The sequence below is a fragment of the Varroa destructor genome, unplaced genomic scaffold, assembly GCF_002443255.2.
Source record: "Varroa destructor unplaced genomic scaffold, Vdes_3.0 BEIS01000007.1, whole genome shotgun sequence".
Taxonomy (NCBI): Eukaryota; Metazoa; Arthropoda; class Arachnida; order Mesostigmata; family Varroidae; genus Varroa; species Varroa destructor.
The window spans coordinates 28,607,914-28,620,891 of NW_019211460.1; the positions used below are offsets into that span (position 1 = coordinate 28,607,914).

A 12,978-nucleotide genomic window follows, 5' to 3' on the forward strand; every position below is an offset into this window, starting at 1 on the left:
ACCGACGCAACTTCTATTACCTGTGAGTTAAAAGCCATCTGCCTAGCAGAATGGTCGACTATCCAATAATGATACATTTAGTATATGTTAAGCCTGAAGGAAATTGTTTCACTCACAATATTGTCACCATATATTGTGGAAATCTAGTTTAATGTGGACACCACTTCAAATTGCAATTAACTAATGTAAAAGGAATTCACATGTGTTATTATATATAGTGAAAACTCCCACGAGCTGTTTCGATTGGGTTCTTGGCAGTCTCTGAGCAGTGTCTGTTTGTCTGTGTTCCTACGCAGTCCCATTGGGCTTGCAGCACAGTAAATGGGGGGTTACTCATCTAAACCACTGGCAGAAGATGGCAAGAAGATATTGTCAAAATGATTATATGCATCAGTTCAGTGTAGACTTCAAAAGCCCAGTGTAACGTCATTTCTATACTTGTGGGTCCGTATATAAATTCAGCTATTACAGCGGGGCGGTGCAGCCCCTTCCCAGTCATCCCCCAGAGGAATGACCGCTGAAGTACAATGGAATATACTATATATATATATATATATAATATATCGTTGGAAACATAATTAATTAAGACGTTAATGTTAGTACTTTTCCTAGTAATAATGATTAACAAAAAGTGATGACTTAAGCTGGCCATGTGTTGAGCGCGCGTCGTGTAATGATTGCCGGTCACGCGTGCATGATTTTTAGAAGGTCTATTATGTTCTACGGTGCAAGCTTTCGATATGCGTAGCCTGTCATTTCGGCCAAATATCGTTCATTTAAATTGAAACGACACGACAAATAGCAACAGAAAAACATCACAAGAGTCCCGTTTATATACACATATATGCGTACATGCGCGCACTGGCCGTAACCCTTGAAACTTAAAAACAGGTTACAAAGTATTATTCATTAGTAAAATAACCCCTAGCGATTATAGTCCTACCGCTGTAGTCTTCCTTTTACGACGTCTATTCTCTTCTAAGCAGCATTCGTAATAGTATACTAGCAGGGTGGTAATAAGGCCATTATTGTTATATGGTCAGTAAATCGTTGTCCCAACGAATCGAATGGGCTTTACAGCTGCTCTTCGTGAGTCATACAGCGCTCACGACGTTAACTTACGAGCTTAGAGAAATATAATAACAGCGTCGGAAAATGGTAGATATTATTTCTTCTCTCGTAAACGGGTATGTCGCGACGGTTATGTACGGAAATAATGTTATAAATCTTCATGGGGTTGTAAAAAGGTTTAGGGTGTGAAGTAAAAGATCGATGGAAGAAACACGAAGCGTTCTACGCATGCACCGCTACTGCTAAGGTCAGTACAACGCATGTGTAACAAAAAAAAAAAAAAGAATCATCTTTGTGACGTCACGTGATTTCAAATATTGACAACGTAGGAGTTCTTGTTCATATCCGGCTGTCAAGGGATGCCTTGCTGAGTTGCAGATATTGGCTCGCGATGGAAAGCCAGAGCGTCGAAGGAGAGAAAGACTGAGTGGGTCATTCTGTAAACCCATCATGTTTAGCCATTTCTTGGACTTCCTACGGGACTAGTAAAGTCTAATCATAAAAATAAATGCTATATCCAGCTGATGAAACTCCGTAGAAGCAGACCGGCGTCCCACGTTAGGGTCCTTCAGTGGTTAATGAGTACAACTAGTAAACTCCTAAATTTCGAAGCGATAAGCGTTATGAAGATTCGCGAATCGACAGTGCTCATCGTTCCGTGGATGGCGATGTGGCAATGATAAATATGTTGTGAGATAAAATTTACGTCTGCCCTCCATTATTGGACAGAACTAGTGGGGCAAAGGTAATTTCTAGTAGCTACATTACAACTAGCAGCGCTACATTGTAGTTAATGCCGTTCTGTTCTCTATTTAGTGATCATTATTCAGATTGCTCGTGTCGATAGATGATCGCCTCGTGCGTTGAAAAGCTATTTATTCCTAGGCTTATGTGAGATACACGTTTTACAGGTGATAGCGTCCAGTTCAGGTAATTGGGCCAAGCAAACTTCTTTCGAATCCCAAAGTTGACCTGCAGTTCGTTTCTGGCACGAAGTCGAGTTTTGGCCTTGTGCCAGGATAAATAGGCCGAAGTATGTACTTGTAAGTGTTCCGTCATGCTTAAAATAAATACCTAAGGAGCACGTTGCAGATGAAAAAAAGGGAGGTGATCGGTTAATTAACAGCCTTCAAATGCTCGCACGATTGTTAAGCATTTCTCTCGATGCGCTCGGCTATTGTGCATAAATTTGTTAGAATATTGGTATCGTAGATTTTGCCGAAACGACGCTGTGGTACGTTTCGGTATCTAAATATCTAAAAAGACCTCAGTTTTCAACTGATGATCCTCCTGAAATATCTCCAGAGCCAAAGCTGTCATAAATGAAGTACGATCATTTTTTCGACAGCAACTTCCCGCATGTTAGAATATACTCCCTCAAATTATACTGAATGGAAAAGAGCTATATGTCAAACTTTAATATGATTTTTTTTTATGTGTAAACATACGTGCGAGCCGTCTCAAAAATCGTTTCGACAGTGTTTATACTTGTTGCGTGTAGATCTAGCTTGACGAGAAAGCACAAAATTTTACGCTAAAAATGCAAAACGCACACGTAAATCTATTTTCGACCGGTCTACACGATCGTGCGAGGCCAAAAGTGATGCTTGTTATCCCACCACGTAAAGCACAAGATTGCCGTCTTGCTTCCAATCAGCATTTAGAAGCAGTGATTATTAGTAGTCGAGTAACCCGAGCTTATGCTACGCAAAAGGCTTCGTACACAAACTTGAAAAATCGGTAAAGCTATCGCTAACTGAATCCGATACGGTCATCCTGAAGGCTCGTTATACTTCGCTGTGGGTTCGCGACGTTTCGGCTCTGGAAAAGCGGCATTTCTCCAGTAAGGACCGAGCAAGCATTACCTTTTCATTGCATCTGCCGACTCCACGTAGGCGGCATGACGGGATAGTCTAGCAGCCCTTAGAAAGAGGATGATCATAGATGCTAAAAAGAATCAGGCTGTTAGAGAACCATCCTTGATCTCGACCAAGTAGCGTTCTTTTACATTTAGCCTTGTAGGGAAGGTATGATCTCCGCCTAGCAGCAGCAATACCTGATTCTGATTTAGAATCTCAAAGGATAATCTCGTCCGGGAACGAAAGCAAGCGCAGCAACATTTGTAGGCACACATAGGGCCCTATAAGCTTAGTACTGAGATCATCCGGGAGATGCGACGAATAAGAGCGTGCTTGTTCTACAGAAGCCTGATGATCCAACGGGGAACGACAATTGGCCGGCTAATGATTGACAAAACAGTTAAATATACTAGGTACTTAGATTTTTTTTTTTTTCGCTCCTAACGATAGGTACAAAACTAAATTTTCGAAAAAAAATTTCTTTTGATTTATTGCGATTTTGTCCAGACTGTGTTTCGTATCATAAAATGGTCCAGAACTTCTGAAGTATATAGATGTCTGCACATCGTTCACTCATAGCGGGTTAACTGACAGCGTATATCAAAAACAGCGTAATATGATAATGCTAGTACTATAGTAAGAAGCCATTCAACATGGCTAGCTCGATGAGATAACAGAACAGCTGCACCGAAAAGGTTTAAAAAGAACAATTGGTTCAGAAAGATCGAGAAATTTTGCAGATCGATTGTATACTGCGTCCGATGTTTAGGCACAGTATGGATCGATAAGTATTTGAGGAGCCTAGGTGTCAGTAATTGCTAAAAACAGCCCGATGTGTAGCACGGTTCGTTACGAACACGAAGACGCATGTTATTCCACTGTTAATAAGCCTCCAGCATGTTACACACAGGCACACATTCCACTCGAATGTCCTTCCTTAAACATTATTGTATATGAATACTTGGTTATACTTTGTTTTTTTTTTTTCAATAAAACTAGAATCGATACCTTTGCAGACAGCTTATAATAGCTTACAATAGAACACATTTAGAGATATTTTACTAACGAATGCCATGAAAAATTCTGAGTTCTGTTGGAATTGGAGTTTCGATTAGTTGCTCTGAAGAACACATAACCATTAGTATAAATTAGACATTTTTTTTTCGTACTTAGGTAGCATATAATACCTAGCCCGTTGTTCTTCGACTCTGATTTTTCTATTGTCTTGAATAGTTATAAATTGAATAAATAGCCAATATAATATTTCAAACTCTGTCTCAGATTAGAAATACTTTTTGTTATGGTCTGAGGCAGGGTTTACATACGACTTAATACCTACATTACGGTCCAAACTGACCATTGTTGGTGGTCAAGATGCTGGAGCAGAGATATTTCTGAGCGAAGAACAGGGTGGAATATTGTTCAGTGACACAAGTTATATATAGCAACGCCCTCCCATGATACAATGCGTCAATAGCGATCTTCCAGTGAGGGAGCAATGACTACTCCGAACTGCTTGTCAAACTACACTATCCTCAATCTTCGCCTGTCTGAACTTGTTTGTCGCGCTTTGTTATTTCTCTGTCTTACGGGCTATGTCCGTCTCTCCTTTACCTGTGGCCAGGTGAGCGTATTGTGATGCTTATTGGTTCGGCATCGAAGCACCTAGTGCCAGAAAGATTTATTTTACTTAATTTTTGAGTGTCGTGTTAAACATGCCTCCTTTGTTGCCGTTTGACTGTTGTGGTGGTAATAAACAGCATCAAGGTCTACCGTTACTGCCAAGTGTCTGTAGATAGAGGCTGCGCCAGAAAAAAAGCACTTCACAGGCCGAGCGTTTTTCCCGCGCGGATCTCTCTCGACGCCACCGACGCGGCTCAAACGACCCATCCTAGTCATTTCCCGTAAGAAACTGATATCTTCTTGTTGCCAGCAAGAAAACAATCGGCGTGCGAAGAGTACGCGAATACATTGGGACCAGAGCGACCCGAAGCTCAACTCGAAGTCAGTAGGCCGCTAGCCGCACATCCGCGCAGAGGCTCTGATAGGTAATAGACCTTGCGCAATGGCGGCTTCGACGATTTCAGTGTTCGGAAAAACTAAACTCTGTCTTCCAGGTGGACGTAAATAGTCCTGTGTGTGTCACTTTGTCTGTAAAGAGTTCAGAGTATCGAACGTGTGCTGAATATTGTCGTCGCGAATAACTAACCGTGAAAGAAGAAAGAATGAACAACCTTCATTTGATTCCATGCTAGCGTATTGTGTCACTTCTATGCCACCTGTACCGATGGTAGCAAGACAATTGGCTACTCCTGCTACGCAAACGTATACGATACCTAATAAGAAAATTCGAGCGTGGGCCCGGTGAAAGAGTTGACTGGAACGTGTCCTAGGTGTGATCCGTACGTAAGGAAAGTCCAAATAACGGGTACACGGACAAAGCAAATAAATTAGGGAAAGGACACCGCGATTGTTATAGTTACTGTACCGTGTTAAGTTAATTCTAGTTCGAGTTGTTAATTGGAGGCGTTTCTAGGTAAATAATAACGGCAAGAATTGTCATAATAAATACACTTCTCAAGTACAACATACTAATTTCCATTGAACTTAAACCTTCCGCGTTTTACCAAATTCTACTAACGATACGTGCGATCAATGTACTGGGTACGCTCCTAAACTAGTGAACAAGAATACTTCGTGGAACCTAGCAGCAGGAGCTTTAGCGTTAATTTACTTCCGAAAATACGGTAGCGGAAGTTGCAGCCGCTACAGATTTTCCTTTGAGTAAATGAAGTGATCTTCACCATGTCAAAGAAACGACTTGAGTTACAATTGATTATATAACCAACTTAACTCCCTTGACGTCTCCAGGCTGCAACTTCAAGCATGCAGTCCCGCAAACCCTTGCCTCGATCGTTTTCATATATCATAGTTTCGAATGCGTGTTACATTCCCTCTGACATATCTCGCATGTCGCGTCCATCCTAATGCTCTATTATTATATTTTTCTATTTCGCCTAGCATTTTTGTCCAGCGTCACAGTAGGGAGGGGATCGATGCCATACTATTCCATGGTACCCTATAAACCGAGTGTCTTTCGCGTTATATCTATAAAACGAATGTGCTCTTTGAGCGCTTTTATACCAGCTATAAGTAGGCCCAGTCAGTTCAAGGACAACCGTCCTTGAAACGCTTAAAACTATAAACATGGTGCGGAAAAAGCACGTTGGGAAAATAACGAAGTTCATATTCCGCTGCGTCGGCTTTCACTTTGATACGGTGGCTCTGAGCTAGCTGGCTGCAAGCTAGCACATAAAGCAAGCGACTATGCGAGGAGACCAATGCAATGTTAAGGGAGAAAACGCTCAGCTACATCGAGCCTCATAGAATATACGTCTAATTGTTTTTTGTGCTTCTCGATGTTATTTCTTACGGCACTACCGATTTACTTTGTCCATACATGACATTAAGTACGGTATTGCCTGCCAGTTTCATAAATCATCCTGTGAAATCCGAACTGATTGTTGGGCCGCGAAAAAAATCTGCGTTCGGACAAGTTGTAATCGGCACCCCGAGCAGACTCGTTCCTATATGTATATAACAGACGATGACTAATGAAAGGGATTATGGACGATGCGCCACTAGACAAGTCCTTTCAGATCAAAGACCAGGTAACATTTTTCATCCATACTTGAAAAACGTCATATATATATATATATATGTTTAGTGTTACCGTAATATGTGGCCCCTTCGGACGGTCTATTTCACCCTCAGCTTTATATCCGAACGGCTGGGCAAAGCAATCTATACGCATACGTTTGGTGACCTACTGATATGCATTCAGTACAAGAAGGTACGCAGTATGTGTATTATGTTTAGGCCTTTTTATATCAAATAGAGTACAATTGGCGTTTGCTGGCACCCAGCAACTTAACATCGGACTCGCGACAACAGTAGCGTGTATATCCCAGTGTGATCACGTAGACTTTGCTAGCATCTGTTCGTTAGACCTACGTAGAACAGAAGGAAAAACTTCGAACTTAAATAAAAGGAAACCAGTGTGTCGTATCATTTTATTCCTATATAATCGAATTGTTTGATCTCCGATTAGTGCAAATAACGATAATCCCATATTTGAACTGCTCTAATTTAATACATCTAGTCTCCATATTGTTTCGATCCGTTGAGAATCAATCCCCCGCTGTATACTGAAGACGACTTTTCACTGAATTTTATTATTAACTTTATTAATTATTAAGCTATCACAAGCGTGTTAATCGTGAAGCACATGTTAACGTATATCATAACGTGCGCTATTATGACCACCGAGGAGTTGAAGCATTCTATCCGTTTCCTAGTAGGATTCCGTTTTTTCAAATAGCCCACTTGGCCGGCTTTTAGGTAGCGTATCAGCGAAGTCTGTTTGTCGAAATGCAAAACGGTTTCCATCACTTCTCCTTTTGCCCGTCTTATACGTTTCTCCACTTTTACAGACGCGTCCTCGGGCGGCGTCTTAGTGCGTCGCGTCCAACCGCGGGTGCTGACGCGTAGCCACACAACGACGACGGGTGGTCCCGAGACGGCCGGCGCCTCCGAGGATGGCGCCACCGTGGCCGAGGCGGGATCCGGTTCGGGCAGTGGGCGCGCGGCCGCCCTACCACCTGTCGACACTCTCGAGGCGTGCGAGAGAGCCGCCCAGAGGTTAGTACTATTTAACAATAGCTATTACTGTACAAAGCAAAACACATCTTTGTCTTAATTTAATATTTTAGAAAGCAAGCAAAAGAAGGGCAAATTTTTCCTCTCCCTTAGAGTTTTCAAGCTGTAGCATCGAGTGACTTCTATAATAGCGCCATACCAAGGTCTCTAGAGGCAAGCATATTATACTAAATTTCAGCATGTGCTGCATATATCTCACTCGTTGATTTATGAAGTTGACGTGGAAGTATTCTGTATTCGCTAGTGATTTATACTATTACTGTGAATAATTTTTGGTCTATTTTTCGTATGGTGAACGTACACGCATATACGTGTGTACGTTCACCATACGCGTTGCTTGGAACTATTACAGTCCAATGTCTATTTTTGCCTTGTGATAAACGCAGCTTGATTTCGTTGCGTAATAAAGTGTACATAAGTAAACTAGTTGTTTTACCTTTAGCACTTCATTGGTATTTTGCCCTGTCGTGTCCAGACGTGATTGAAATCACGTTCACTTAGAAATTGCCAAATGTACGCGTGCTAGATCGCTGGGCTTGCTAACGGCGAAACGTTTGTCAAACACTTGGCACGCAAATGCCCATTGTTAACTTGCAATGTAACGGCTCGAGCACGCCAGTCGGGTGAGATATTTCAACGTTCATATATAGCAGGTTGATGGAATATAATCTTGATTCTTCGCTTTGTGATCACGTATAACACGTTTCACGTAGGAATGTTTCAACAGAAACTATCGATATATCGGCAATAGTTACACGGGTATCAGACATTAGGCATATAATAGGACGGAAATAAGTTAGTGCAAAATATTTCAATCGCTAGTGAATCCGTATAGGACAGTCGTGGTAGAACGTTTCAGACGGCACCAGTGAATACAAACGTTTTGGCTCAATGGTTTGTTGAACGGTTAGTTTGCCGTTTTCTCATAACTAAATTCGCTGGAATAGAACGGTCGAGTATTTTAGAAAAAGAATCATCACAAACACTCTAATTATTGTATCACTAAATTTTAATTTAAAATTTACGATTCCTGTAGAAGAAATTTCAATTTTGTAGCCTTCTAGGGCGATGTGCATCAACGAACAAAGCCAAGAAATGGTTCAAGGTCAGGGCTATTTGCCCTTTTCTCGAACCAATTGTATGTCTGTGGCTAAGAAATCTTGTCTCTTCGGAAGCAATTTTATTCGCTCGAGCGGAACCGCTTGCAATCTGCCATGGTAATTTCTAAGCACTGGTCTGTCATTATCTAGCTGACCACGGGCAGCATACAGTGATAACTCGTTAAACAACTTTGCCCATTTTGTCGGGCCCGCCAGATGCATTTATTTCCGCTCATTCATACCTGTAAACAAAAAGAGATTCGGTCACTCACTACTATCAATATGAAAGCATCGTTGATAACCAGGCCTTCGTCGTTCTGTCTAACAAATTGACTTTTCCAAATGTCAGATATCCTGCTTAAAGTAACGTCATCCACCAAATCAATAAACGCGGAATCAGACCATGTGTCAAAAAGGACAACCGACGGAACTGGAAGAGAGGCCGTGTGAACTGCAGTTTGGGCAAAAGGTAGAGCAAACATGAGTTCCGCAACGTGTCCTCGACTGAGATGCTTTTTTTTACAAACTGTCTACCTGCAAATCGAGCAAGTCGCAAGCACTCTGGTGCTGCCTGATAAACAAGGAGCATTACTCATATCCTGGGAAATTTTCAAACGAAACGCAGAGAAAAAATCGAGACGTCAATTACCACGTCCGTGATCTTGAAAAAATAATGCAGCGAGGTAGCACCTGATGCACAGTTTACTGCGGTTTCATCGTTGATTGTTCTCGTGATCAATTTTATGACACACACGCTTGCTCTTATGGACCATTTCACTTGTTGTGTCACCCCATAGGCAGTTTCGTTTCCATCAGGTACAAATTATCAGCAAAGACATTCCGCGATAAAAGTTATAAAGAATTACGAAATTACTATAGCTCTTGGCTGCACGCTTCAGTCGTCCTAGCAACCTTCTTCCAATCTTGCGGCTATTCCGAATATCGATGCTTGCCAGAATCCATATAACTGTCCAACGATGCGTGTATTCACGCTGTTCGTACGCAGATAAGTGCCGGATGGAAGGGTATATCTGAAGTCCTACGATTTCTATCATATGAGCTTGTGGTGCGGTATAGCATAGAAGGGTGCTGCTGTTGTCTCATATCCTCTATTTGGATTGACGCCCAATGACTGGTATTATTAGATCCGCAGGGGGTGTTGGAAAGATGATGATGTTTCTCACCTAGATGATACTTAAGGAAAGCAAGTTCGAAAGAGAAAGGACTTTGAGTCACTCTTTAACTGAAGCGAAATGATGCAGAGTACTGAACGCCGTCCGTCGTTTACGTCCTTCCCGATGAAGGCACTACAGGCACTTAGCTGTGTCTTAAAAGTCGAGGTTATCATTGTAAAGCATCGTTTCACCAAGCCCTTAGTGGCGCTACCTACCATTAAGTCCAGTTCCCGTCCACCTCCCTCCATACAGTATGTTGCCTTGAATGCTCAAACGTACCCGTACGTCTAATGTTATCTCGTCCGCTATTTTCAAATGCCGAGGACCGACTTATTAGGGTATGTGGCTGCCAGGGCTTGCGCCATTGCCATCTCTACATGGTCCTTTCACACCATCGTTACTTAGCCGACCGTTGCCTGTAATGACTCTGGGCTCTAAGCACTCATTAATGCTGCAAATCATGAGGCGACGAAAATGGCGCCGTTTATAAGCAGCAACGGTAGAGTGGTGCAGCTGCTCTTTTTTCTCCATAATACATAGCGGCTAGACTGTTTCGTGCTCCGTTTGTAGAGCAGCAACTAGCCCAACTGATGCTCCTTTTCGGCGTCATGCGTACTTTTTTGCGTCCCGCGCTCTCTTCCGATCACCCTTCACTCTGCTCTCGCTTGGTTTACTCCGCTGCATCCATATCTATGCCTTGACAATTTGGAAACGAGGTACAATGTTGAAGCGATTTCGAAGCAAAATGTTGAAATTCTTGAAAACTGCCTTTTTCCTAGCACTAGCACTATTCCTTTCACTTGCTTGAGGCAAAAAAGTACACAAAGTATGCTTCTTTTATAACTTCTAATCGGCTAGCTTTTCTACCTTAGCATAAGGAGGTAAAGACTTGAGGAATAGTTGTCGCGAACAGATCACACAACAATGCTACGAACGCAGTACTATGTATGAGTGCCGCGTCTCGTACAACTGCCATTGGTTCAGTTGCTTGGGCCGACGTTGAAGAATCACTGATTCTCGGCGTCCGGTCACGTCAATAGCTACTCCGTTGCGTGTGGAAGAATGCCCAACCGCTTCCTAAACGGACTTCATGGAGGTTCTAATAAACGTAACAGGGGTAAGTGAGCGTTCCGAGAGCCATGGGGACTGGTTAAAGCGAGGGTAGTTTGATTACGTTGAATACGTTGTAAAAAATTATGTGCTCTGCGGATACAGTTTTTGCTGCTATTCAGTCAAAAATAATAATTAACTGTTGGTGGAGCAGCTATCCGTGCACACAAAGATCGAATTAAGCATTCGACGTAGAACGGGGCTGCGCGAGCTGAATGTCATAAAGTATTGCACTAGAAAAGCTGACTGCTATTTTACACGGTGAAGATCGTAGCCATAGGCTGCCCTGGTAACCGCGTGGGCAATAGACTAATAATTTGTGGATGGAAGGACACGCAATTTTCTTCACTTTAAGAAAAACTATAGTATTTGCTTAACAGTTACGTTTTATCTGCGTGATAAAAATTGTTACGACAAGGTTTCGTTTAATCGAATGCGTTTCTAATACCTGTAGTCGTACGAGAAGAACTGGTTGAAGCTCATCAATACACAGTTTACGAAATATGCCTTCTAACCTCTATTCGAAAAAAAGGAAAAGACTTCTTGCGAACTCATCTTGAATCAAAGTGTTGAAGTTTCCGTCAGCTACCCCTTTTCAGACAAGTAACACTACTTGTCTGAAAAAGGGTACTATGATTTGAGCGCAATTTAGCTGATTATTTATCTCAAACAAACAAACGCACGCCACGCCATCAGCTCTTCATGAGTCGCTTGCTCGGTTAAGATTATATCTGTCGCGTTCGGGCTATGCGCTGTACCTAAGCACTGTTGTTTCCTGGCGACTTGGGACTACCAATGTTGGTAACTTAGCGTTCTTCGGATCCGTTTTTCGATGAAACGGGACCGTTTCATCTCATCACACAAAAGCGTTCTGTTCGCGAGCAGTAGATTGTGTGTTTACTTATACTCGCTGACTTAATGTAGAAATCCCCAAACTGAACGGCGTTTAAGAGGAATTCCTTTAGAGAGCCCGCCTAATTCGCTCCTCATGAATACAACATTAGTTGCCCATTTACATCTTCCCAGTTTTTGAAATCGAACCTTTTGCGCATAATCATTGTTAAATTGCTCACTGATTCAAAAGAAAAACGAGGATATAAAACAACGATTACCTGTGACTTGCTGTCTATTGCTGTAATTATTTTCTATGAGTATGTCTCTATCAAATTGATCCCTTACAAGATTACCGGTGCAACAAAAAGATTTAGGATATACTGGCCGACGCGGCGGTCGATGAATGGTCGCATCCACTAGGCACGACGAAGAGCTGCCGTACTTTCTGTCGCGTCAATTCCAAATCAACAATCAATGTCAGTGATGTGCTTCCTAAACCAATATTCGGGATGGGTTCGAACCATAGTGCACCTACGTAATTAGCTAAATAAGCTGCATAAATCACAGATTATGACCGAACTTCTAGAAGCTCTTGAAGACATGAGATGAAACCATGATTGTAAGTCTTCGGTAGCCTGTACCTTACATTGATCACTTTAAACATTTTAGTTCAATTACAATGGGATAAATGGGCTAAAAGCCGCTTGTAGTAAAAAAAGCCTAACGCTGATCTCAAAGTTAAACGGCTCAAGTAACTACAGTCACTCACTTGCTCATACTGAGCAATCTTTATGCTAAAGATCTATGACAATATCCAGCTTAATCCATAACAGACCAATGACTAAGCGAGTGTGAAATATATATTGGCCTTTTTGCCTATAGTTAAATGTGCCGTACGGTCCTGGCGTAGCTTAACGTCTTACTTATTTTACCTTTTTTGGGTAGACGTGAACCGAAAGCAATACGCAGATAGGATTACAGACAGAAGAGAGATAAGCGACAGGCGATACCTATGAATGTCAAGACCTATGATCTCCGTTTAACGGAAATAGGAACTGTGAGTGACGTATATCCCTATATAGTGAAGCCTGTACCACGAATAAATTTCTC

General features: G+C 42.0%; 1 protein-coding gene across 4 annotated transcripts in view; it reads left to right on the top strand.

Moving 5' to 3' along the window:
• LOC111254741 (uncharacterized) overlaps nt 1–12,978 on the top strand; it is a 288,233-nt gene that overhangs the window by 200,861 nt on the left and 74,394 nt on the right. For all 4 annotated transcript variants that reach the window (XM_086975229.1, XM_086975230.1, XM_086975228.1 and 1 more), the window contains one exon: nt 7,424–7,631. In XM_086975229.1, coding sequence (XP_086831355.1) covers nt 7,424–7,631 — 208 coding nt within the window. The remainder of the gene's footprint in view (nt 1–7,423; nt 7,632–12,978) is intronic.